At 41.2% G+C, this 26,186-nt stretch overlaps 3 protein-coding genes and 1 long non-coding RNA gene across 10 annotated transcripts; 2 read left to right on the top strand and 2 right to left on the bottom strand.

Annotated features, from left to right (window-relative positions):
- The first annotated feature begins 265 nt into the window (after positions 1 to 265).
- LOC121706789 (guanylyl cyclase-activating protein 1) lies at positions 266 to 5,132 on the top strand. Its single transcript, XM_042088810.1, has 4 exons — positions 266 to 637; positions 2,234 to 2,383; positions 3,526 to 3,616; positions 4,189 to 5,132. The coding sequence occupies exons 1-4, from the start codon at positions 443 to 445 to the stop codon at positions 4,308 to 4,310; spliced, it is 558 nt and encodes a 185-aa protein (XP_041944744.1). The 5' UTR covers positions 266 to 442; the 3' UTR covers positions 4,311 to 5,132.
- Positions 5,033 to 6,199, bottom strand: LOC121706790. The gene is made up of 2 exons (XR_006031163.1): positions 6,132 to 6,199; positions 5,033 to 5,253 (listed from the first exon to the last, which is right to left on the bottom strand). It is a non-coding gene; the product is annotated as an uncharacterized LOC121706790 (long non-coding RNA).
- irf6 (interferon regulatory factor 6) lies at positions 6,126 to 13,917 on the top strand. 5 transcript variants are annotated; one of them, XM_042088808.1, is made up of 9 exons: positions 6,126 to 6,355; positions 7,434 to 7,613; positions 8,343 to 8,538; positions 9,040 to 9,135; positions 9,337 to 9,597; positions 9,899 to 10,291; positions 11,975 to 12,093; positions 12,622 to 12,867; positions 12,898 to 13,917. In XM_042088808.1, the coding sequence occupies exons 2-8, from the start codon at positions 7,440 to 7,442 to the stop codon at positions 12,853 to 12,855; spliced, it is 1,473 nt and encodes a 490-aa protein (XP_041944742.1). In that variant the 5' UTR covers positions 6,126 to 6,355; positions 7,434 to 7,439; the 3' UTR covers positions 12,856 to 12,867; positions 12,898 to 13,917. The 5 variants fall into 5 exon arrangements, with proteins under 5 accessions (XP_041944742.1, XP_041944741.1, XP_041944740.1 ...); XM_042088807.1 differs by having other exon boundaries at positions 6,127 to 6,355; positions 12,622 to 12,864; positions 12,899 to 13,917; XM_042088806.1 differs by having other exon boundaries at positions 6,127 to 6,355; positions 12,622 to 12,864; positions 12,895 to 13,917.
- Positions 13,918 to 14,164: 247 nt separating this feature from the next.
- LOC121706786 (TRAF3-interacting JNK-activating modulator-like) lies at positions 14,165 to 25,854 on the bottom strand. 3 transcript variants are annotated; one of them, XM_042088802.1, is made up of 15 exons: positions 25,776 to 25,854; positions 25,100 to 25,269; positions 24,111 to 24,540; positions 21,108 to 21,249; positions 20,134 to 20,191; positions 19,895 to 19,922; positions 19,443 to 19,472; positions 19,255 to 19,350; positions 17,975 to 18,046; positions 16,473 to 16,613; positions 15,950 to 16,087; positions 15,555 to 15,657; positions 15,246 to 15,319; positions 14,813 to 14,911; positions 14,165 to 14,459 (listed from the first exon to the last, which is right to left on the bottom strand). In XM_042088802.1, the coding sequence occupies exons 3-15, from the start codon at positions 24,477 to 24,479 to the stop codon at positions 14,262 to 14,264; spliced, it is 1,548 nt and encodes a 515-aa protein (XP_041944736.1). In that variant the 5' UTR covers positions 24,480 to 24,540; positions 25,100 to 25,269; positions 25,776 to 25,854; the 3' UTR covers positions 14,165 to 14,261. The 3 variants fall into 3 exon arrangements, with proteins under 3 accessions (XP_041944736.1, XP_041944735.1, XP_041944737.1); XM_042088801.1 differs by lacking the exon at positions 25,776 to 25,854 and having other exon boundaries at positions 25,100 to 25,341; XM_042088803.1 differs by lacking the exon at positions 25,776 to 25,854 and having other exon boundaries at positions 24,111 to 24,537; positions 25,100 to 25,341.
- Between the last annotated feature and the right edge of the window lie 332 nt (positions 25,855 to 26,186).

Here is a 26,186-nt window from a genome sequence, read left to right as displayed (position 1 = left end):
TTTGTTCTAATGGCCTAACATTACCAGAGCAATAAGAATTATGTTTCAATGTCTTTGACATAAATTTAGAATGGTGTAAAATAATTTCAGCATATGACAGGACACTGAGGGCAGGTATTCTTACTCTGTCTCGTCACTGTGTCACGTAGCCTATACAGCGCACCAAGTTGAAGATTTACTTCTTTAATAGCCTATCATGTCAGGAGTGCTGTGACGCATTACATCAACAGGTTGCATCCAAAGACATGAGAGCTGATTAGTGTCCCGGCGCACGTAGTTCTTATTGGTCGGTGAAAGGATTCCCTTTCATCAGGACCTCACCACTTCTTGACAGTTCAGTCACACCGTCAGGAGTTCACCTGTGGGATGTTGTGTTATCCTTTTTCGTGGACATTTTAAATTCGGATTCTTTTATAGGCTATTCCCAGTAGCAGCACAAAATATGGGGAATAACGAAAGCTCGCTGGAGGACCTCTACGCATGCGAAAGTCATCAGTGGTACAGGAAATTTATGACGGAATGTCCGTCGGGACTTCTGACTTATTATGAATTCAAACAGTTTTTTGGTCTGAAAAAGTTGTCGGAGAGTAGCGACGCATACGTCCGGTCGATGTTCTCAACCTTCGACATGAATGACGTAAGAATGCATATTTCTTTATGTTTTAGAACCAATTGTTTGCGGTCTTTAGTTTAGGCCTACCATACAATGTAGTTATTCCCACAACAGTGAGAGGTGCATAATAGGTATAAAGGTGCGATAATCTATCAAATGCTATTTTGAAATCCCTTGGTTATTTGTCTCTCATTTAAAATGAGAGAGTAGCCTACTGAGCATAGCCTAATATCTATAAAACCTCAGTCAGACTTTCATAATGATGGGATTAATTACTGCCATGACCTGGTAGGCTATACATAATCATTTCTTGAACCTACACGATGAAGGCCAATGGGAAAAGAGTTAAATATGACAGGTAAACATATTCCAATGCAACAATGTCCTGAAATGATCCTCATTCGGATGCCATGACCTCACGTAGCACGAAACCACTTACGGGTTGAGCTTAACGCCGTAAAGACGGCTCAACCTGCTATATGAAAACCGTGCGGTGGCGCAACAGCATCTTGTGCGCCGACAACTCAAAACGAAGATTATTGGCCTGTAGTGTGTCCATGTCTGTTTGACGCACGTCCTATGACTTTATTTTGAGTTAGGCGCACTTTCATGCAATGCTTCTCATCCTGTTCTATGTTGATGCACATAAACACTGGCCTACATATGGTCTAAATATAATAGACTGTTTTAAAGACTACACTGTGTTGCTTTAATCCATTGGTAAACACTGGCATTCAGTAAAATGAGGAACGATGCAAAAAAATATAATCAAAACTGTAGTCCACAAGACAGTAGCCTATTTAAATGGGACAATATTTCCACTAAGAGGTGGATTATGTATATTGGTAATTGGGTTTATGAAGACCATGAGGGCAACAGTTAAGCCATTTAGTCGTTTGCCTTAAAAGATGGGTCATCCTTTTAATGGCCTATAAGCTCTCTTGGTCAGATGTCAAAGTAATCCAACACATATGGTCAAACATGGTTTGAGATAAATCCACACAATTGAATGATTGAATAATCAAAGCAAGTATTTCCCAACACACCATTTTGCTAATTGTAAATTCTGCTTTAAAGGTGCAGTCAGTGATTGTGCAGGAAGTCACATTTGTTTATGTTTATGTTTATATTTAAAGTTAGCAGCAGATGCTTTTGTCCAAAACAACGTACATTATATTTCAACCAAGGACCTAACAAAACACACCAGAGAGCTCACCCCTCCTTTCAGTATTCCCAAAGAAACTCGCAGAGTTTTTGTTTGGGGGACAGGCACCCACTTTGTTGCTAGCTTTCGGAGCCTTTGCTGCCAGCAGAGACAATTTTTTTACAGTGTAGGCCTACTCACGGAATGGGCAGGTAGCGAATCATGAGGAGATGATTGCTGAATGCAAAAACATTTTTGATGAGCTTGTGCGTATGATCGCTGACTGCACCTTCTGAAGTTCTGCTGCCATGAAAGACCGTTTGACAGTTGCAATTATTTTATTTTACTTCATCACTTATGATGGAAAGCAATTTATAATACCAGTTATATTGTTGACCTCTGCACAGAGAGAGAGAGAGAGAGAGAGAGCAGGTTTGGAAAATTAAACCGTCTGTGTGCCTATTTTTCCCATGTAGGATGGCTTTATTGATTTCATGGAGTACGTAGCAGCCCTGAGTCTGGTGTTGAAAGCGGGTGTGGAGCAGAAGCTGCGCTGGTACTTCAAACTATATGATGTTGATGGCAGCGGTTGCATTGACCGTGATGAACTGCTCCTCATCATAAGAGTAAGATTTATCTTTTGTCCTTTGCTTTTTTTATTTCAAATGTCTTAACTTAGCAGCATAGGCAGTCCTTAGTATGAGGACATAGACTCTCAAGGAAATAATTTAACAGCTAATTTATAAAAGAAACATGTATATTTCTTATAATATCAGAATGACTATGTTACTGATTTTACACTGACACCTACTGGCATTGTTGCAGAAAACACCTATGAAATATGCATGTTCTTTGTTTCATTGGACTTGTGTGAGTCATAAGCATGGTTTTCTGATGTAATCAATCCTTTGTTGACATTCATGAATTACTATTGAAACTAACTGAATGTGTTTTGAAGACTTGATGGTGAAATGTTTTGTGTGCACATCTGATTAAACAAATATAAAATAGCAAGCCAGCATACTCATTGGTTCAAATCCCCCTTGTGGTCCTATCCTAACTACATTGAGTGAATCTATACTTTGAGTATCGGGGTTGTGCAACATTACCAATTTGATAAAATAATAACTGATATGGCTCAAGACAAAATTAAGATTTCAAACCAATTACTAAAAGACTTTTTCACGAAATGTTTGCTCTATTTTACCTTAGACTTAATATTTTGCTAGCGCACTGTACCTTGGGTTTAAGTGAGGATTTTTTTCAGTGCAGCCACTTTCACAGTACTTACACACTGCACACAGACAGGCCTAGTGTTGGGTAGCAAAGAATAGCAATACAGAGGAAGAGCAAGAGCATTAGAATATTCATATTGGCAAAACCTCTGGTTAAGCAGAGACTGTGTTTTTGCAATATAAGAAAGATTTGCATAGTTCTTAAATGATTGAAGACACAATTTCACATACTGTATAATACTTAGTTTAAAGAGAAGGATGCTAGGGCACTGCACAAAGTGTAAACTTGAATATACAGTTAGAATAGTTTAACATAGGTAAAACTTTCTCTTGGAAGGAACAATATTTGTGGAAATTCACAGAAGAAGTAAGTTTCATGTTGCGTGTCTGCTGTTTTCAGGGAAATGATTTACCGGTGTTCATTTTCAATTCCTCTCCCTCTATATCACCCTATTTCTACTGCAGTTGGAATTTGGTACATACACTAATTCAGTATCATAGGCTAAATCAGTCTGTTTTCTTTACTCTCTCAGTCCATCCGTGCCATCAGCAGGACAGACGATCAGATGTCTGCTGAGGACTTCACTAACATGGTGTTTGACAAAATTGACGTCAATGGCGATGGTGCGTGTGGGTGTGGTAGATGGTAGTGTGTTTATTTAGTCAGAATTGGCCAGTGCACTTCACTTTCTTTCTTTAAGGTGCTGTTGTTTACCCCAGTCAGCTGTTTTGTCCTCAGTCCTTTATGTGGAAACTAACACTGTTGGAATTAAATAATCTCATTTCACTAGTTAGCTCAATGTAGGGATTAGACAGGCAAGGTGTGCCAACAAGTATCACTAAAGTAGGTTCTCTCCACTGTCTGGCCTAGATCTGTGCCAAGAAAGAAAAATAGCTCCTCGCCAGATCCTATTTTTACTAATACATGATCTTTGTAGGTGTACTGTACATACTTATTCATTCCACACACACTGTACCTGATTTAAAACGAAACAAAGCTTGGCCGTGAACAAAGATCCAGCCTTGTTGTGTGAGTTGTGTTTGATCCTGTGTGTTTGTGTACTTTTAAAGTTGTATACATGCAATTTCATATGTATTTCTCTTTCTCTATTTGTGTGTGTGTGAGTGTGTGTGTGTGTGTGTTTGCGTGTGTGTGTGTGTGTGTGTGTGTGTGTGTGTGTGTGTGTTGTTCTCAGGTGAACTTTCCTATGAGGAGTTCATGGAGGGCATCCAGAATGACGAGATGCTCCTGGAGAAATTCACAGCGAGTCTGGATCTCTCTCATATAGTCAGCAAGATCCACGGAGAGATGGTGTAAAAAACCATAGACCATAGGACCCAAAGGATCAAGAGAGTGCCTCCATCCAAAGCTTTAGAGCAGCCAAGACACACATACAGAGAGAGACAGAGAGAGAGAGAGAGAGAGAGAGAGAGAGAGAGAGAGAGAGAGAGGGAGATCATACATTGAGTGAATGGGCCAAATTATTTGGTTGTGACAACAACCAAATTGCTTTTTAGCAAATATTATCTCAATTAACTAGTGTGAGGTATGGTCTTCGTTCATTATTAATGCATGGTTTCTACTAGTTGCCAAATATGGTCAAGGATGTCAACATGGGCTCAGGCAAAGATGGGTCATTAAGAGAGAGAGTTTGCATAAGTTTTGTATCAACACTTGAAAATACATTAAGCCTATAGGTTAATACATTTTATCTTATGCATTTTCTTATGTCACTGGTTCAGATCAGATTTTTTTTCAATGCCCACAGATACACATGGATAAAAGCAATGAACAATAGATGTTCTCTGCAAACAAAATGCTCTTTTAAATTGTCAGCATTGAAAGTCATCTAAAGTGCACTTAACTCTGCTGAAGTTAGAGCCCCATGTAAATTGAGAAAGTAGGCCTACATCTGACATTACAAATGGAGGTTTTGCAGGCCTTCCTGGATTGTATGATTAGGTGTTCGAGATTGCAGTTTTTTGTATGTGTAAATATGATTTATACCAGGTCAAAACTGATTGCAGTCCACATTGCAGTTAGATTTTAAAAAATAAGCTATTTATTTTGAGATCATATGTTTTGGGGGTTTCTCGAAATAAATGTCTTTGATATGAAAACGTGCATGTTCCATTTGTGATGCATGGCCGTTGTGTTGTGATGATGTTGAGCTGATGAGGGGTCAATCAAGGATCGTTGGTTCTGTGCACTCCCACGTCCGCCAGGAGTAGTTTCAGGGCGTGGTTACAACACGCACTTACTGTAGAAACGATGAGATAGCACGTGGTGTTTCTCTAATGCTAATAGACTAATTAGTTCACACAAACAAACAAGGATTAAACATTTAGCTTACACGTGGAATGGGCAGTAGGCCTAGGCTATAGACTACTGTGCTTACTGTATTTAAGCTTAACAACAAGGTACTGGGCTACTACAATCACAATTGAGGTCAATATTAAAACTAAATTGAATTAACTGGATTAATTTATTAATTAGACTACCCTAATCTAAAATTCAGTAGCCTACTATGTTTACGCAAAGTTAACCTATTTCCCCATCACAGATGTCACATCCTTTGTCCAACAACAATTAGACTGTATTTATTTATAGATTTGTATGCCTAAATATATTTGGGCCTACTCATGGGCGGATTATGAACTTTCGGGCCCCTGGGCCCAGAAGTATTAAGGGCCCCCCATTAATTGTCGTATATGTGGGAGGGGGGATTTGGGGGTCCTCCCCCAGAATTTTTTTTAATTTGTTTTATGTGATTTCCTGTATTCTGGTGCATTTTGGGGATGGCCAATACTAAATTCATTCAGATTCATAGCCTACATCCTGATTTGTTGATATTGAGGCAATGATTCCATGCAAAGGCTTGGGCTTCAGGGCCCCCTGACCCCCTGGGCCTGGGCCCGGTAGGCCCGTGCAGTAATCCATCCCTGGGCCTACTACACTACATTTCATATAGGACTGCGCTTTCCTATATCCATTTTTTTTTATTCAGGTTAGTCATAAGAGAACCATCTAGCCAAAACAACTGTGATGGTGCTCTAGCAAGAGCTCAACCGGAATTTTCCCGGCTGCTCACAGCTGTAAAGGTGTGTCAGACTGAAACGCATATTACGTCATGCCTACCTGAGTTTCGGGAAGGAGAGAAGGAATACCGTGGTGGCTTGCCCGCTGTCACTTCGAGCACAGTGTTGGTACCCTACAAACACATTGGTTAAGCTCTTCAGTTTTAGATTACGCGTAAGCGATAGGCTAAAATCCAACCAAATAGCCCAGGCTATTTATTTTTATTTTTTACCCAGTTCCCCCCGGATTTAAAAAGAGTGCTTCCTGGTCTGCGACGTTTTCAGGTAAGTTGTTTGTGGTGCTGCAGGTGTTATGCCGACAGAAAATATTTGTAACCTACTTTGCCTGCAACTGTGTTGGAACCATGCTCTTACCACGATCTGTTTTATATAGGATTGTTAATTATTTAAACAGCTTGCATTTAATGTGGTTCTCAAGTAGGCTAGGCACATGAAAAGTGCCTCTGCCCACCAATAGCTTAACAAAAACATTTTAACCGAATGCTCGTTAGGCGCACTAACTGAAAGGAGCAATTGGGTTGTGTAGGCCCGCTGAATTAGGCCTAGTTTTCCTTTGATTTAAGAACGTTTAGAAGTATTTGCTGAGGTGAATAAATGCATTTTTCTCTGAACGTGTTGTTGGTAGGAGGGTCAACCAGTGGTTGGTAACGAATTAGCATAGCACAGGCATTTGGTAAAGTTGCGACTGACCTCGGTGGTATGTGGTATGTTATTACGATTACATTTGATGTCATTACAAAGGGAGTTCTACCATAGCTGTCCAAAGGCCTTGGCAAATATCTTCATATAAAGCCAGTATAGTAGAGTAGCCTACCCTTAGTAGAGGCGCCAGAATCCAAGGTGTTAACTTGGTGACTGCCAACCTTTGTAAGGAAGCATTGGAAGAGGGTGTGTGTGTGTGTGTGTGTGTGTGTGTGTGTGTGAGAGAGAGAGAATTGCTTATAAAAACAGATTAAGGAAAATATAGTGGTTTATATGTCGTCAAGGGCACCGAAGTGGGCTTACAGGGGAATGTTCAATGGCAAGATGTACAGTTCTCATTTGTTAGTGATGCGTTTTAGTAGGCTAACTGTTGTATCACACATCCATTCTAAACAATACAAATATCCTCATATTAGTATTTTCCTTATTTTATGTTCTTGATTCACATAGGTGGTCTGTATTTTCATGTTGTTAAATTGCACTTGTATTACTGTGCAGAATGGCAACATTTTATAGTAGCATGCCTGAAAGCAGAAGAGTTTCATAAGATATTCATCCATTGAAGTAATCAACAATTCATGTCGATTATGCATCATCAGTCCAGCTCCATACTTCTTGTATATGGTTTTTCCAAATGCAGGCGGACATGTCTGGTCAGCCACGGCGTGTGCGGCTGAAGCCATGGCTAGTGGCCCAGGTGGACAGTAGCAATTACCCTGGTTTGGTGTGGCTGGACCGTGAGATCAGACGCTTCCAGATCCCCTGGAAGCATGCCACCCGCCACACCCCCCAACACGAGGAGGAGAACACCATCTTTAAGGTAACGCATGGAATAGTGGCACCTAGCAGCATTAGCAGTGGCATGTGTGAGGATGTGTGCCCTAGTGTCTTAATGGCATTTGGAAGCTGGAAGACTAAAAGCTTTTAAAACATCTCAATACTTTTTACTGCATACCATCTAGAATAACTTTGAGGAACAGCTCCACGTTGGAATATTGTTAAACAGCTCAAAATCTAAGAAGTTGTCACCCCAGGGGATCTTCAAAAGCGGAGACAAGTGAAAGAGAGCATTGTTGTTTCGTAATTGTGTAGATGTAGACTTTATGTATAGATTCTATGGTCTCTCCAGACTTTTACATGCAAATGACTAGGAAGATGTAAGGATGCAGAGATAAAATCTGAGCATGATCGTGGTCTGCGTTTAGATTTTCTGACCATTTTGCAAGGGAACGCTAAAACATTGCAAGGGAATGCAAAACTATTGTGAAGGGAAGTCATTAGGAGCTCAAAAAATGTATTTCCTCAATAAAATTAAATTTCCACCATGTCCCTTTTGGGGCTCCGAAGATAGGAATCTTCCTAAACAAAAAAAACTTTCCAAACGCAGACTTTGTGTCACCAAACATGAGTCTCTATGTAGATAAATTGCGGGCGATTCCCAAACCCGCTGTTAAATACACATGACTTTATACTGTAAACATATATTGATACTCTTTATGTCAGTGATAAGTATTTGTTTATGTATTTTTTTGTATGTGTGGATTGGCAGGCTTGGGCGGTGGAGACTGGAAAGTTCCAGGAAGGTGTGGATGAGCCAGACCCAGCCAAGTGGAAGGCACAGCTGCGGTGTGCTCTTAACAAAAGCCGTGAATTCAATCTCATCTACGATGGCACCAAAGAGGTGCCTATGAACCCTCTCAAGATATACGACGTCTGTGACATTCCGCAGCCTCTTAGCAACCCTGGTAAGGAAATCGAGTTCTCTTAAGTGCTTTACAGATGGCTTGGAAAATGTGATTGCTGTCATATGAGGCAGTAAAAAGTACACTACAAAACAAAATAAAATTGTGGTTGAAGTTGGGGTATGGACCTTGTGTCTTGGTAGCACAACAGTTCATCAGGCTGATTGTGACTGGGGGGTTTGTCTTGCTTGTTGGAATGAACAAGACATTTTCATGCAGTTTGTGAAGTAATTACTCAACCTGTTCCTCCAGTCATGCCTTCCCAAAATAGCAGTTGTGTTGAGATGTATTTGGAAAAGAACTGACCTAGGATCAGTTACATTAACTGTATGTTTTCTGAAGTTCTCATTGAGATTCATACAAGACTCATTCAGACAAGCAGCCTGATAAAGGAGTTGACAAAGATAAGGGTTTTGAAGAGGTACATTAGAGGTGTTGCATCAGTTAATAGAAGCCTGCATTGTTTTGTCAGTGACCTTTGAACCTTGTGGGTTTTATCTGCAGGTTCCACAGGCTCTGTGCCTTGGGAAGACGATGCAGACGGAGACGACGAGAACCCTGACACACCAGAACCCCTTCCACCCTACCCAAAACAGAATGGTACACACACACACACACACACACTCTTATTGTGACATGAATAGCAGACATGTCCCTATTATCTGAAACAGGCACTAAACAGGGATTTTTAAAATGTTTTATATGTACAAATCCCACACAAGTGAAATAATGTAGAAATGAAACTGAAGCTCACCTACAGTACTTACTTACTTGGCCTCCTTACTGTCCTCCCTCTGCCAGGCACTAGCTCGTCCCCCCTGGGCCCCCCGGTTTGGACGCCCCCAGGGTCGGTGTCCCCCATGCAGCCGCCCAGCTGCCCCCCATCCTCGGTGGAGGTGTGGCCCAAGGAGGAGCCTGTGGAGATGGACGTACAGCCCCCACCCATGGACATTCAACCAGCGCCCATAGTGGTGATGCAACCCCCTCCCATAGTGATGCCCCCAACTCTTCCTGATGCCATGATGTTTGCTACCCCGGAGACATGGATCAGCTCCCTGCCTAGTAAATAGCCACATATCCTTGTCTCCATTGTCCACTTTATGTCCTAGATGTAGTAGTTCCAAGCTGTGGTAGTATCACGGTCTGACAATAAATCAACCCGGATTCAGTTCCCAAATCCACCATTGTGACCCTGTGTTGCTTTTGATAAAAGCATCTGACTCATTCACTGTAAACAAGTTTTATTAGTTCATTGTTACTTTGAAGAAATTAAGGAAGACAATTTTGTACATGTGTATTCATGATGGAATTGTGATGGTCCATCTTTAATATCCCAGCATGTGTGTCTTCTCCCTCTTCCTAGTGACTGACCTGGAGGTGCAGTTCCGCTACCGGGGCAAGGAGGTGTGCCCGACCATCAACGTGAGCAACCCGCAGGGCTGCCGCCTCTTCTATGGGGACCTGGGCCCCATGGTCAACCAGGAGGAGCTGTTTGGGCCCGTGAGCTTGGAGCAGCTGCGCTTCCCCACCACCGAGCACATCACCAACGAGAAGCAGCGGCTCTTCACCAACCGCCTGCTGGACGTCATGGACCGCGGCCTCATCCTGGAGGTCAGCGGGCATGACATCTACGCCGTGCGCCTCTGCCAGTGCAAGGTGTACTGGTCTGGGCCATGCGCACCCAATCCCACCGCACCCAACCTCATCGAGCGCCAGCGCAAGGTCAAACTCTTCTGTCTGGAGTCCTTCCTCAGTGGTGAGTGCTAGCTGAAGGCCGCCGGGTTCTTGGTAGCCTTGTACAGGGTTACTGTTTGATAACCCCAGTGAAATGCTCTTGAAGGCTGCTGTTAGCAATGGTTTTTGCCCACAAAGGTTTCTTTGTTGATTTTGTTTTTAATGGTAAATAAGGCTTGGTTGTTGATTGGCCACTGTTGGAAATCTCCTATCGTAACGCCTCCAATTACCACCACTTTCGTTCGAAAATTCTAAAACAATGATGTTTTTTAATACTTAAAAATAACATTTAATAAATGGACCTTACATTTTTCATTAGCCATAGGTGTGTAGATTTAAACCAAATCTGGTTTGGTTCTTACCAGGGCTTTTACTGCCTGAAATATCCGATTTTGTTTACCATGCTCGGAGGTTAGGGCTGGCCTGGTGGGTCGCCTATTTACACCATTTCAATGGCACATGAGCTGTTGGACCGAGAATTCTCGTCATGAAATTAAAATTCCACTGGAGCTCCAAGCGGATGCAAATGTCATTTTTGGTACATAGCTATTTTAGATACACCTATGGTGTGGGTGCATAGATAGATAGATAGATAGATAGATACTTTATTGATCCCCAAGGGGAAATTCAAGCTTGCGTTTCTTTAGGAATCCACCGTCTTGGTTTGTATAGAAATGGATATTAAGTGACACATATACGCAAGACGGTGGAAATATGGGACCAGCGGTAATAGGGGGAGTTCCGATATCTATATAGCACAAGGAATTTTAACACCTGTCCTGTGTATATCTGAAACACATATGAGCCTCATCATGAGCTTGTGTTACAAAGCAAAGATCACTGGTATAACATAAGGAAGTCATGGTCATTTAAAAAAGTAAAAGTGATGGATGTGGCATTTTGAAATGTAACTTATTATTCATGCATTGTGATCAATGTTAGTGTTAGTGTCATAGAACTGAAGCTCTTTTGTAGATCACACTTAGTAGCATTTTGTTGTCTAATGAAATCTATTGACATTGTTTACAACACTCCTAAACATATAACTCGTATAGCCCAAAAGAAAACCTGAGGTTCAGACTATTAGATAGAAAGAAAAACATTGACAGATGGTATGCAGTTAGCCCAGTTTATGCTGTACTTTTAGGCAGCCCTGTGAATTCTTATCGAAACTATCCTTGTGACTATTGTTACGGCTGCATGTGCTGTTTGTCCCTGTTCTCTCCCCTCTCTACCTCTGCTTAGGTGTGCTCTGCAGATAATTGCCTTGATTGGGAGCACCTGGCCCTGATCAGGAGTTAAAGGCTCCAGGATCCAGTTCCTGAGGAGAGGCTTTTGGTGTGGGGACTGCTGGCTGTCTTGCTGCCGCTCAGCCCGGGATTTTGTCTTATCTTTTGATTTGGACTTTGTCATGTCTATGTAGTGTTCTGTTATGGTTTATCTTCCATGTAATAAATCCCACTGGTTGGGTACATTTTAAAAGGTGTTCCTGTTATTTAGTAGGATTTGGGGTCAGTGGTGGGTTTTTGTTCACCCCTAAAGGGCCACGTAAAGGTGGGGTGTAACACTATGCAAGTATGACGGGCTGTGTGAAATGACCTATAATGAATTTAACCACACTGTAACTGAAACTGTGCATATTTGTTTATGTTCCTGTGTGTGTGTCCGTGTGCCTGTGTGTGTGTGTCCGCGTGTGTGCATGCAGGTGTAATTGCCCATCAGCGTGGCATGTCTGGCAGCCCACCGGAGTTTGACATCAACCTGTGTTTTGGCGAGGAGTGGCCTGATGGCAGGCCGCAGGAGAGGAAGCTGATTATGGTCCAGGTTAGTCCACTCTACTTACGTCCATCCCTACACTATCAGTCAGGTCAGCAACAAACCACAGCAAATACTGAACAACAGAACAATAATATAAACACAGGTCAAGTTTTGATCCTGTTTGTTATGTAATGTGCAATGTTTGCGTAGTCATGAAAAGCTTGATTCTCTATAATTACGAGCACAAATTTATAACTGTACCCATAATCAGTAAACCCTAGTTCAGTATTGTCCTAGAGATTAATATGCCTTGTTTTTGTGCTCATATTCACATTCACATTCAATATTGTGCGTATTGACTTGTAACACACTGACTAAGACTGTGATCTTTTGGCTGAACTTAAATTTAGTCCCTCATGCGTGACATGGAAATGGCCCATTTGCATGTTTCAGGTAACATGTAGGTAACACAACTCCTGACGTGAGAACTTTAGAACATGGACTTGAACAAGGGCTGAGTTGTGGAAAGCTGGGTGTTGGTAGTTCTGTCTGGAGCTGTGATGTAACTCTCTCCCCTGTCCTCTGTACACTCAGATCGTCCCAGTCGTGGCGCGCATGATCAGCGAAATGTTCTCCGGCGACTGCACGCGCTCCTTCGACAGTGGCAGCGTGCGTCTGCAGATCTCCATTCCCGACATCAAGGACAACATTGTGTCACACCTCAAGCAGCTCTACAGCCTGCTGCAGACCCACCAGCCCCCAGGGGAGGGCTGGACCATCCCGCCCGGGGCGGCCATGCAACTGCCCCCCACACTACAGGCCCAGTAGGACAAGTTGACACACACACACACACACACACACACACACACACACACACACACACACACACACGTACATACTGCCCCAACATAAACACAGTTCTTCTGAGTGCCCTGTGGTGTAAAAGAGACCCTGGTCAGCACTGTGAGACTATGGTCTGCTTTGAAAAGAGTACTTAGAGTACCTGAAATATAATTTTCTAGTGACTGTTTTCTCTACATTTAAAAAAATAATTAGCGATGCTATGGTCTTGTTACATTATACATCTTATACACATTGGGTGTCTCATTTGTGTATAGTTTCTTTTAGACAGAGGAAGGCAGTTGTGCAGGACTGAAGTAGAGCTAGTTGCTTTATAACCTAGTGCAGCACCAGAAAGCATCAAGGGTCAAAGTCCTGCAGGTCGCAAGGTCACTTTTTAAACTGTTAATCATTTACTCTCTGTGGCCTCCATTTGGGTCTGACCCTTACTTTCATACTGAATCTTGACCTTATACTCAGTCGCCAGATACAACTTCTAAGACATAAACGGTATCATCACCATTAGTCATTGGTGTTTGCCTTGCATTCCTAGTTACTTTTGCCAAATTCTGGGTGCTGACAGATCGTAGAGACTGTTTTTTTATATGTATTCTTCTGTGGAGATATGTTTGTTTGTCCCCACCCTGGTCCTTTTAGGGATTTGGAGATGTACAGAGCTTTTCCACTTATTTCTTGTGTGCAGTTTCCTCATTATGTTGGTTATGTAGATCACAAGCTTGGAAATTCTCATGGAATCACTATTATAAAGCTGTTTATATGCATTACAAAACTAATTTCTATTTTATGCTTCAAGGGACAAGACTTGTGATTTTATTGTCAGTGGATTGTTTTTCATTTATAAGAAACTGATGAAATGTAGAAAGAGTAATTAATGTTTTCTCACCATTGACAAACATAATGAGTATAGTAAGCATGGCATATTGGGTTAACAGCACAAAAATGCTTTTGTTAGTTGTTAGCGCAAATATTTTATTACATAACTGTATGTACCTGACCGATTTTAGCAAATAAAACTTCTGTTTAAAAGTCTTTTTTGACTTGCGTGTCTTCATCTCAATATGTATAATTTAGCACTCACCAGCACTTCCTTTTTGGCGCCCTAAAGCAAACAAACCATGCATTGTATTCATACAAAATATTTAATGAATAATCTGAATATTTGCATTTGAAGTATATAAAACAATTACTCTGAAGTCAAATCCACTTTAACATTCAAATATTACTAAATAGTTTAATTATATATATATATATATATATATATATATATATATATATATATAAAAAAATATTTGACCTGAAACTATCTGTACAAACATGAGTAAATAAAATTTCAGTTTCATAGCTTAGACTGTTTTCTTCAGTTGGGCCTCCCATCAAATGGGTTTAAAGCACTTTGGATACTCTAGTGAGGTCACTTCCTGTATGCATCTCTCTGCATAGTTCTCCATGATCAGGTAGAGCTTCTCCAGCTCCTCTTTGTTCGTTGGATGGTGGAACCATAAGAGCGTCATGGCAACCAGGAACAGGACCAGAAGGAAGAGACACAAGCCAGTCCGAAGGAAGTGGCGCCTCTTAGTGGAGAGCAATAGAGAGACAAGGGAGAGAAATGCAAACACTGATTGTTAAAAATTAACCACTTTAACTATGATTGTTCAAATGGAGATGCATACTTTTACTGCTGTTATGCTTAACATATATATTGTAATAATTGGCATTCATCAACATTATAGTAATCTGATAACTTTGGTGACTGAAGTCGGAGAGTATAACTTGTACTGGCCTTAATGCCTGAATGTCTAAACTAGTGCTGGCCTAGTTTGCCTTACTCTTATCCAAACAGTGGTTTAATTTTTGTCCAGGACTGATAAAAGTGACGCCGTGGGAATAAACATGGTGATGGAAAAAAGAGAGGTTTACAACTGACCATCCCCCTTGTGTGTCGAGTCGTCCCCTGTTGTGGTGCTTTGACCACTGGCTGGCAGTTGTGATCTGTCGTGGACAACTCCGTTACCACCATGGCATTCTGTGGGGTAGAATAAACTTGCCAAATTTAGTGGGACACATTACTGTCATGTGAAGTAGCATACGGGGGGAAAGTATTCAATCTGTTAGATTTGACTGCATTTCATACAACCAGTAACCAGCTAAAAGAGTAGAATAGCAAGGCTATCATAATGCAGACTCAAGTCTCAAATCACTATGGAGTTAAGGAATTAATGAACAAGTCTTAAAAAAACAACAAAGATTCGTTTAAATTTTAAATTAATTTCAATTAAATTCATTTTTCACATCTTAACATAATTTAAGTTTTAGTGAAACGAAACTATATGATCTGGAAGTCAAATTAGTCAGCTCACCGGTCTTCCTTTATGATGACATGCTTGCGTCGTGCTGTGGTGGCCTGACGGTGGGGCTATTGAACTTTTTGTATCTAAAAGGAGAATGGACAGTTCATTGTTTATGGGTGAAACATGTCTGTTGAGTGATAAATAAAATATGCATTTGAATAAAAGTGCTATGAAAGACATGTCCATGACCTTCACCCAGTCGTGCCTTTTGTGTCACATTGCGAAAGGAATGTAATTGTCTCCTTACCAAAACCCCTTCAAGACTATGATGACTCCTAATATAAGCAGAAGTTAGTGACTAGCCCTGATGAACCGTACCCTTCTGATGCACACTGTGTTGGTCCTGTTCCAGGAAGGTGGCACACTGCTCCTGCAGTTGCTGCAGCTGCTCCTGCAGGAGAGCTTCGTGGAGGGCTGATTTCTGAGACATAATGATTGTAACACCGAGTCATTTAAAAATCACAAAAAGAAGGTTACACTCCAAGTGTGTTATGCTGCCTTTTATTGGCTGAGTCTTAATAATGTATGAATGGTTGAATTAATTGATTGATTTTGAGACAAAACAACTATAATATGCCTCTTGCATGATAATATTTGCTGGAGTAAGGTTAGACAATAAGAGATCATCTGAATTGTGAGGTGTAAGATGCAAAGCTAAAGATGATCATTTGGAAAGGTTTCACTCGACCGATGCATTAGATGGCCTCTCATACCTCCATCTGGCTCTGCAGTGTGAGTGTCTGGTCAGAGCAATGCTGTAAGGAGACCCTCAGCTGGGCACACACCAACCCCTGCTCCTCATGGAGCTGCCTCCAGTGGTTCGACTCCTCCTGGGCCCTCTCCACCGCCCTCTAGTGGAGACAGGCAGCACAACAACCCACAGTCAGGAGTGGAGCAGAGAGAGGGGCAACACATTATAGCACATAGCACAGTAAACATTTCTTTACTCACATAAATAGCAGTTGAAAATAAGCTACGAATCTTATTGACCCCTTTTTATGTAGCTGAACATAAGTCCAAGCTTTACTTTAGTGCATTAGTCCTGCCCTTTGTGGAATCAGAGATAGTGACAACAGCTTGCTCATTTTGCCCAGCTCCATGCCATTATCATGAATCTCAAATGTTGTTTAAAGCAAAGATTCTAGCGCTGTGTTCTAGAATCTTTGGTTTAAAGCACTAAACAGACACAATCAGCCTCGTCAATATTAAATGAGTCACGTCACGTGTAACAGTCACCTCTAGGCTGATGACCCTGTCCAGGGCCTGTGTTTTCTCCTCTGTGATCCTCTGTAGGCTGGCCACCGTCCGTTCCTCCTCCAGACGGAACTGCTCCTCCATCAGCATCAACAGCCTCTTGCCTTCGTCCTTAGAAAACCTCTGATGGACACATAACGGGACTATGATGCACACTTGGCATCCACAGCTACTAACTCACACACACACACACAAATATGGCTATATAATCCTTATTAACTCATTAAACTGATTAAAAAAAAAGCTTAAAACTTTTTTTAACTCAAATCATTTACTACACAACTTCAACTGACACACTCTTGACTGACATGGAGGACACTGTGGTGAAACTGTGTGCAATTCTACATGAAAACACGAAAGGACAAAAGGGCTGACAGGAAACACGTACATTCTAATGTTTATAGATGGTTGATGTGGCCAACTGTCTCCATTTGTGGTGAACGTGACCTATAACGTCCCCTTCCTCAAACACAGGCCCGTCTACCCTGCTTGTAGCTGCAGTGGTGGGCCAGCAGGAGGCAGCAGGGGCAAGTGTAGTTAATATTCCACCCCTTATCTGCGGAGGTGCAGGTGCCTAACACCAAGGTGGGCTATAAACCACTAAGCTACATGTACTACACATAGTCCTATATAATGGAAATAAACATAAGGGCCTATAATGGAAACATAGGGGCAACAGAAGCACCTTGTGGCTCTGCAAACCTTATGGTGAGCACCTGGGAGCAAGTGGGAGAATTCTATAAAAAAAAAATTTTTGGGGGGGGGGGGCTTCAGGCTATGAAGTCAGAGGTTTGGGAGAGCCCCCAAGAGACATTTTGACATCACTCAACATAGTGAAAGATAAAAAATGGACTTGTTCCCCAAATAAGTCACTTCATTGTTTGGTTATGTTATATTAATAAGCACAGGTGATTGTGATATGGAACAGTATTTCCCAGTTGTTCCCAATACTTCCCAGTACTTACTTTTGAGTAACTATGTGATGTTAGCCTTCTGGCTAGCTAGCCTATGAACATTAGCAATGTCGCCCCTCTGTTGTTGTCAAGTAAACACTCTCAGTTTGGACGTATGTCCAAAGTGGGAACCTTCCCACTTCCCAGCCACATGAACACACTATTATTAACTCAGGGAGCATTACCACAAAGAGTGCTAAAAATATGCCTTTTGGGGGGTTTAGAAGTGTGATGTCACTTCTGTAAGAGCTTCTGTGTGCAGTTGAGAAACATGATTATTATCTAATCCAAACTCATCTCATACGTCTCATCTCATACTGTTGTTTTCAAACACAGCTCTCCTCCTCATTCAATGTGTCGGACTGAAATCTGATTGTTTGTTTGCATATAACCGCACTGAATGATTTGTGATTTCAAAAAGCTGGCGGCTTCAACACTGCAGCTAATGTTAATAGCTTATAGTATGTATGTAAGAATGTACAGATAAGACAATGTGGTGTGTGGATGGTCAAGTGGACAAATGGAACTCACCTGGAAGCACACCTCTAGCTGAGACTCAAGAGCACCAATTTGACATTTCATCAAGTCTTCCTTAAAGCACGCCTGGAAGAGAGTAAGAAGGAGAAGAGAGAGAGAGAGAGGAAGAAGAAGAAAGAGAGGGTGAAACAGAAAAAGGCATCACTGATGTCAAATCAAACCTGAAGTTCCAATTTTCTTAAAGTTAGCACAGGCTAGGAAAAATGGCAACAAAATTGTCACACATTTCACTACTCAACATGCTTCTGTTATGTTCGATATGTAGATATAGTAGGTATTTCTAATCATTAGCTGAGAAGGCAGCTGATTGGGTGACATCGAATGATTATCATGTGTCTCAAATTAGATAGCCTGTGGCGCTCACAATGGAAATGATTTTTCATACGGAATAAACTTAAAACAATAGCTTTGTGCAATAGATTTGGGTGGGTGGCACTGTAAGGGCTCCTACACACAGTTGCGTTCCGTCAATGCATGCCAGTGGGTGTTCCCGATGGTAGCTATGCAAATGACTTGAAGTAATTTGATTGGTTGGTGCCGTCTGTAGATTGACTTGATTGGCCGGTGCTGTCTGTCGGTGCAGCAACAGCTGAACTTCTCAACGCGAGCGACGGGAGAAACGCATGAATGGGATACGTTTCCAGCACTGCAACGCACGCAACTGTGTGTAGGAGCCATAGTGATCACCAATGGCATCCCCCCTTCTCTCTCTCTGTCTCTATCTCTCTCTCCCCCTCTCTCTGTCTGTTTGTCTCTCTCTCTCTCTCTCTCTCTCTCTCTGTTTGTGTGTTTGAGTGTGTGCAGTGCATTAACTACAGGATGCAATAGCCTATGTAGCATTGCACTTTGAGTTACAGCATGACGCTGACAAGGTATCTGTCTGAAACCACATATTTCCTTCCAAGAAGCCTGGGCTGCCAGACAGTTTCAGTTTGAGCTCTGCATTGGGGCTGATAACAACCTATCCAGCAACTGAGTCTCCCATAAGCTCTGGTTATGTGTCAGTCAGTCAAAACACAGTGTGAACACATTACAGTAAACAGTGGTTATGAATTGTATAAGCTGTCATTGCCTCTTAAATAAGTTCCTTATGACGTGCAGTATATACTTAATATGTCTATTGATATCTCTCTCTCTCTCTCTCTCTCACTGTGTGTGTGTGTGTGTGTGTGTGTGTGTGTGTGCATTTTTGTGTATGTTTGTGTGTTTGTGTGCCAGATATTAGGGGGGGAAGTTAAGTAAAAAAGAAGATACAAAAAAGGGGGGGGATGTACCCTCCACATTTTGTCACAGTACGCCAGTAAGGTGGAGGTTTCCTGCTGAAGAAGAGCCAGCTTCTGCTTGAGGGTCTCTTCTCTCCACAGCGCCTCCTAGAATGAACGAAGGGTTTCATTTTCTGCTCATTTCTTTCCACATATACATTTAAATGTGTGGTGTAAGAGAACACTGCAGACCTGCTTACCTTTAAATACTCTCCTAGCTGAAAAAGATCCTACAAAAGCAACGAGATAGGGGAAGAAAACGAAGGATTGTCTGGTCGCTCATTACTTGTACACACACACATACACATGCACATGGATGGGCAGCTAGCAGATCGTTAAGAGATGTTTGCTGAATGTGACAACAAATTTTATCGGCTTGATATTGTGTATGATCACTGACTGCACCTTTAACTGAACTAAGAAGACTAATCTGACAGTATGAAGATGAAATAGCGCTCTGCAGTTCACAAATGTACCCCATCATTACGGTTACGTAGGAAAAACTAATGTTATATTCCACATTTGAGATTGAATAACAAAACTATGGTAACAATGTAAACATGAGCCAATCCCATCTCTGGTTATCTACAGTAGTTGCATCACCCTCAGTCGTGGGATAGAGAGACACAAGTTATCAGAGTAAATGCCTCACCTCCTCCTTTATGGTTACATAACCACACCTAGGAAAGACAGAAGTCGTCTCATGTCACTCAGGCAAAAAGGCATTGTCAGTGTAAATACAACACCAGTGTCCATAACATCATCAGTGTACTACTATCAGATCAGTACCATGAGGTAATTGTGTCAAACCTATTTAAATGTGTTTATTCGTGTGTTATACTATGTACATACGTAAAGTAGTATTACTAATAAGATGACAGCGTGACTTACTCTGTCTGGCAGCTGAAGTCGCTTACATCTACAGGTCTGCTCCTTTTGTTGTTTTGAGCTATGAAGGGGATAAACATACTTATCTCAAACTTACATGAAAAATATATTTTTAACAAATATTCCCAGAGGAACTTAGTGAGGAACTTAGTAGGTTTTCACAATTTTCTACTTATATTTTCTACTGGTTAGGGAATCGGACTTTCGGTCGGTTCAATCCCTGACTGGTAGGAAAAATGTGGGTGGGGGGAGTGATTGAACAGCGCTCTCCCATATCCACATCCACGGATGAGGTGCCCTTGAGCAAGGCACCTAATCCCCAACTGCTCCCTGGGCACCAGGATTAAGGCTGCCCACTGCTCCAGGTGTGTATGTGCTCACTGCTCTGAGGGTATGTGTGTGTGTGTTTGAATTGGTGTACACTGTGTCTTTTGACTCTGAGGAAGACGCAGTGCGTCGAAACGTCAGTCGTTTGTGCACCTTAATAAAAAAAGTTTAAAAGTTCTCTGAGTGCTCCGGTCATTCCTGGGTGTAGTCTCTCTGAAGTGGCCCAGCCAGTCTTTCTGGTGTACACTGTGTGTCGGTGTGTTGTACACTACCCCCTGATCGGTAAAATGCAGAACACAAATTCCTTGTATATGCAAGTATACTTGGCCTATAAACCTGATTTACATTTACATTCTTGACAGGTTGCTCTCATGTAACTCTTTCAAGCAATATGCTAAACTTATAAAACTTTGCCTGGGGTTCTGCTGCATGCTCTTCAAAGAGCTGAAGGTTAAACATGGAACTGCCAGTGTAAAACAATTGTAGGCTACTTCTAAAGGGGTCTATCCACATTTTTAAAAATCTTACCAAGACCCATATTGACTTGGCAAGAAACACCTTTGTGTGAGAGTTCAAACCAGAACTTTTGAGGGTTGGGGAGCCAAGCTTATCAAACAGTCATCAGATACAGGAACTGTGCCATGCCCTACCTTCCTCACTGGTCCACACACTACTCCTCAGGGGTATCCCTCCTTCCAAAAAGCTGCCTGTGCTGGATGTGAGGTCAAGAACAGCGCTCGTCATTCCTGTGTCATGTTCCTGCTCTGTACCTGTTGGTGACATCCATGATGTCTAAAAGAGACAAGCGACAGTTAGAATTGCTGTGAGATAGTAGTGACTGAGTTAGTTTAATCCCTGTTGAGAGCAAATTTCTCTAGCTCACATTATGTGAGTTCAGAGGACTGATTAAAAGAAAGATGGGACTTTGTTTTATAGGGCTAGTTACGGACTGTAGTTTTACAGAACTATATAATAAGTTATTGCTTCAGATGTAGCCTACCAATGTTGTTTAAAGGTGTCTGTTCTACATTGGTCTAAGGCAAAGGCCTTTATTAGCCTACCTAAATGTTTATGCCTATGACAGTATTTTTGTTAGTGTGCACCACCCATGGTGAAACCACACTGGAAACAAAGTCCAAGGCTACATTTGCTCATGCCTTATTACAGTGCATGAAAATGCACTGTTCTGTTATCCGAAGTCTTCTTATTATTATTATTACAGTGCATGAAAATGCACTGTACTGTTCTTCCTAGGCTTCTTATTATTATTCCGCTTACCACTTTTTCCGCACGCAATTTCTCTTGAACAGTTTAACTTAGAAACTTCATTCAAACTTTGTAACGTTGGTCTTCAAACAGATTGGGTTGCTATGCCTTTTCAACTTTGAAACTTTTATACTTTTTAAACTATTAAAGAAAAACTTTTTAAAAATCCCCATAGACTTAACATTGCCGATTATGACATCATAATACGGCCATTAAGCAATTAGAATCCTATGGCAGGTGTTCAGGCCACCTGCAGCCTCAGGCTTTAAGCATACAATCTGGGTCAATTAAGACTACACATCCTATTCAACTGTTTCCTCTGCCCAAAATTGTTTCAAAATAAAAGTCCTCACTACAATAATCCACTGTTAAACAATGTAACCCATTAAACTACTGAACTTTTTACTTTCAACTTTCAAAGGGTCTACTTTTAAACTATCATTAAACTATCTATCTATTAAACTAGCTGTCTATCAACAACGTTTAAACTATCTACATTCAACTTTTAAACTTTTAAACTATATACATTCAACTTTTAAACAGTCTACTTTTAAACTATTATTAATCTATCAACAACTGATTGAACATCTTTTAACTTGTCATCAACTATGTCAACACTTGTCATCAACTATGGCTCCTACCCACTGTAGCTAGTTAGCATGGTTAGTATAGTTAACATGTTAACATTGCTAACATTGTTAGCATTTTTAGCAAAACTGATAAAAATGATTAGCTAGGTTAGCTAAGTCATATGGTTAGCATACTTAGCATGTTACCATTGTTAGCATAGTTAACATAACTACTAAAAATTATTAGCTAGGTTAGCTAAGTCACATGGTTAACATAGTTAGCATGTTAGCATTGCTAGCATAGTTAGCATGTTTAGCAAAACTGCTAGAAAACGTTAGTTAAGTTAGCTAAGTAGCATGGTTAGCATAGTTAGCATTGCTAGCATGTTTAGCAAAACTGCTAGAAAATGTTAGCTAAGTTAGCTAAGTAGCATGGTTAGCATTGCTACCACTGCTATAAAACATTAGCTAAGTAGCATGGTTAGCATAGTTAAAATCTTAGCATAACTGCTAGCAAACATTAGAGCCATTCCAACTTTCAGTTATCGTCAAATATCTACCTATACACAGCCATTAAACTATTTAAATATCAACATTAATTAAACTTCCAGTCTGTCAACAACTTTTAAACTATTTACCTTCAACTTTTAAACGGTCTACTTTTAAACTATCATTAAACTATCTATTAAACTAGCTGTCTATCAACAACTTTTAAACTATCTACTGTCTATCAACAACTTTTAAACTATCTACATTCAGCTTTTAAACAGTCTACTTTTAAACTATCAACTTTTATTAAGCTATGCAACCACCATGTCTATCCTAGCATCACCGTAGTAACCATCTCTGTATTATCTGTTATTTTACATCACAACTTTAGCATTTTCATGCACTGGTAATTCCTTGGAATTGCATTTCTAGTTATTATTCTTCCCACCAAATTTCTGTGTCTAATTCAGCTTTAACCGTTTAACGTAGAAACTTCGTTCAAACTTTGTAACGTAGGTCTTGAAAAGGACACGTGGGGAATGTATTTTTCACTTTTGTAAACGTTATACTTTTTGAGATATTAATAAAAAACAAGCTTATTTTTCCCCATAGACTTAACATGGGCTGATGACATCACAATGGGCTAATTAACTTGATTTGCACCTGTATCAACTTCCAGCTGCTCACTACTAGGACCCATCAAAGGGCCAGTTAAACTGATTGCACCTGTATCAACTGCTTTCTGCTTAACTAGGCCAACTCTCTCTGCGTCTCTCCATTCTACAAGGATATAAGGCACATTCCATCCAACTTTCTATCCATTCATCCTCTTCAAACCATTCACTCATCCACCCATTAAACAATCTGCCTATCAACATCCATTCAACTTTCTGTCTATCAACATCCATTACACTATCTAAATTCAACTTTTAAACTATATACTCTGTCTCAGGCTTTAAGCATACAATCGGGCTCTCTTAAGACTACAGATTCTGTTCCTATTTCCTCTGCCCACAACTGTTTCAAAATAAATGTCCTCACTACAATAATTCACTATTAAATAATTTAACTATTTAAACTACTCAACTATTTAACTGTTTAGACATTTCAACTGTCAGTTGTTATCAACTATGACTCCTGCCAACTGTTTCCAAATAAAAGTTTGTTTTGCATTTTATGTTAATATACAGTATGTTCATGCACTGGTAATTTCCTCGAAATTACATTTTCTAGTTTATTTTCATACTACTACTATAACACAATAGGCCTAATTTAACCTACAACCAAATGTTATCTGTAGCAGCCCATACATGTCAGAGATAAACTGACCTCAGCAGACGCACTGATGTGTGGCCAGATGATGCCCAAATCCTGTGATGACACCAGTGACTGTCTGTGGATTAACGGCACTTTCCGCCTGTTCCCCCTCAGGGTCACTTTCTCTTTTTGAGTCGTTTCTTTCCCGCCAGAGACGAGTGCAGCGTCGCTGCTAATTTGCCTCCTCTTCTGGAACTCCCTCTGTCTTTTGCTCCTCATGTTTCTCTTCCAATCGGACTCTTGCGGAGTGCCCGGGCTGCGGCAGCTCGTGACATTGTTGCGATCACGAAGGCATTCGTGTTTCGCGGCCCGGTGCTCCAGCTTCTGGTCATAGCTCTCCGTTCGAAGCCACTGCCGCTTTAGCACGTTATCGGTCTCCATTTCGCTTTGTTTGACGTCTCACTTGATATTGTCGAGGTAGTGTTGAATTAACATCAGTCTGCTAGAGAGAATGGTTAGTTGCATGTCATTACATTTGGTGGAATTTCTGTGAAACCTGCTATGTCTTTCATCCGTAAGGTCAAGAGGTTGAGTGAACAGGGTGTGTCTCCACCTAGCCCTCAAGGTTAGTTGTGTAGGCTACTCAAATGCATCACAGAAAGCAACAAGTTGAACTCCTTTGTTCAAATACATTCAAACAAAAGGAAACCTACATTCAGGAGGAGAAAAATAACTTTTCTAACAATGCAACAAATAATCACCCATCTAATTCCACCAAAGCCTATAAAATAAGTCTTAGATAAATGTAACTTATATGCAAGTCTTCTCACCAGACATACTGGTATGCTCTTATGCACTGAAGAAACACTCTTAAGAACTTGTAATGAGAATATGCATTGAGGAATTATGTATAGCTGTGTGCTTAGCAGCCATGTGTGGGCACCAGGCGAAATGACCACCCACACAGCTCGGAGAGTCTGCTGTGCACATCACTGCACTCACATTGTGCCTACCCATCAGAGAGAAGCCATGGAGCTCTCTTAAAAGTAGGCTAATCATACCTCCAAACGCAAGGCTCTTCCAGAGTGGACGGTCCGTGAGAGTCGGAATAAAAGGCTTGCTTCAGGCCTCTGCTGGCTCTCAGCTGACTGCCCCGGTTCCCGCTCTCGCACCCTCTGGTCTCCGGAACAGCTGCCTCAACCGTCGGCTCTTGCTGTTGTTACTCTTGAGTCTTGACAGGAAATAAGCGAGAGAGAGCGACACAACCACAATGCAAACACATACACACACAGTGCTTCCGCCTCTCACATGCACCAACACTTCTGTCACTTTTACAAACCAACCCTCTAGAGATACGCCTCTCTTTCTCTCTCAGCTACAGATGACATCTGTGGTTGAGGAGTAAAATAAAAACAGGAACTGAGCTACTTGAAGCTACTTCTCATGCTTTCATTGAGCCAGTTCATGTTGGTTTATCTTGAGAACTGAACAATAGCATCCAAGTCCTCTCCACTCAGAAATTATGTTTTCTTACACCAGTGACACAAGCAGAATCACAAGCAGAAAGACTTGCATGAACAAAACTCTAGTGAGCTGTAGAGCATTGTGTGCATTGAAAGAGCGCTCAATATTCCTAAAGTGAGACATTGAATTGTAGGTGTTATACAGGTTCAGAGAGATCATAGGCCTAAAGTGGCCCTGTTTTTAGTTCACTTCCCTTTTCAGTAAACCACTCACCTCATGTGTGTTCTGGGTTGGCTGGTCACCATTGGGAAAGTCCTAATCAACTAATCACTGCCCCCAGTGTCCTGCAGTCAAACGTCACTTTTATGAATGGCACAACAACAAGAACAGCCAAGTGCATGCTGCAGTCATATCCTACCCTGATAACAGACATGATAAAGGCTGGCAATTAAAGACAGCTTCATCTGTCATTTGGCGTGACTGTGACAGGGGAGCAAGGGAGGCCCAGTGATAATCAAATGTAGATGCAGATTTGATAACACTCTTCTTAGAGAAGCTTGATTCAAGTTTTCCCAGGAGGATCATTTATGCCCACAGCATGACTAAAAATGACGTTATCAGTGTAGGTGTGGTCGTCAGTGGGCTATCAGCTGAGGTCCCAACCTGCTGGAGTGATGGATGGTG

This window comes from Alosa sapidissima, chromosome 4 (assembly GCF_018492685.1).
Source record: "Alosa sapidissima isolate fAloSap1 chromosome 4, fAloSap1.pri, whole genome shotgun sequence".
NCBI lineage: Eukaryota > Metazoa > Chordata > Actinopteri > Clupeiformes > Clupeidae > Alosa > Alosa sapidissima.
This window is presented reverse-complemented; position numbering and strand designations above follow the sequence as displayed.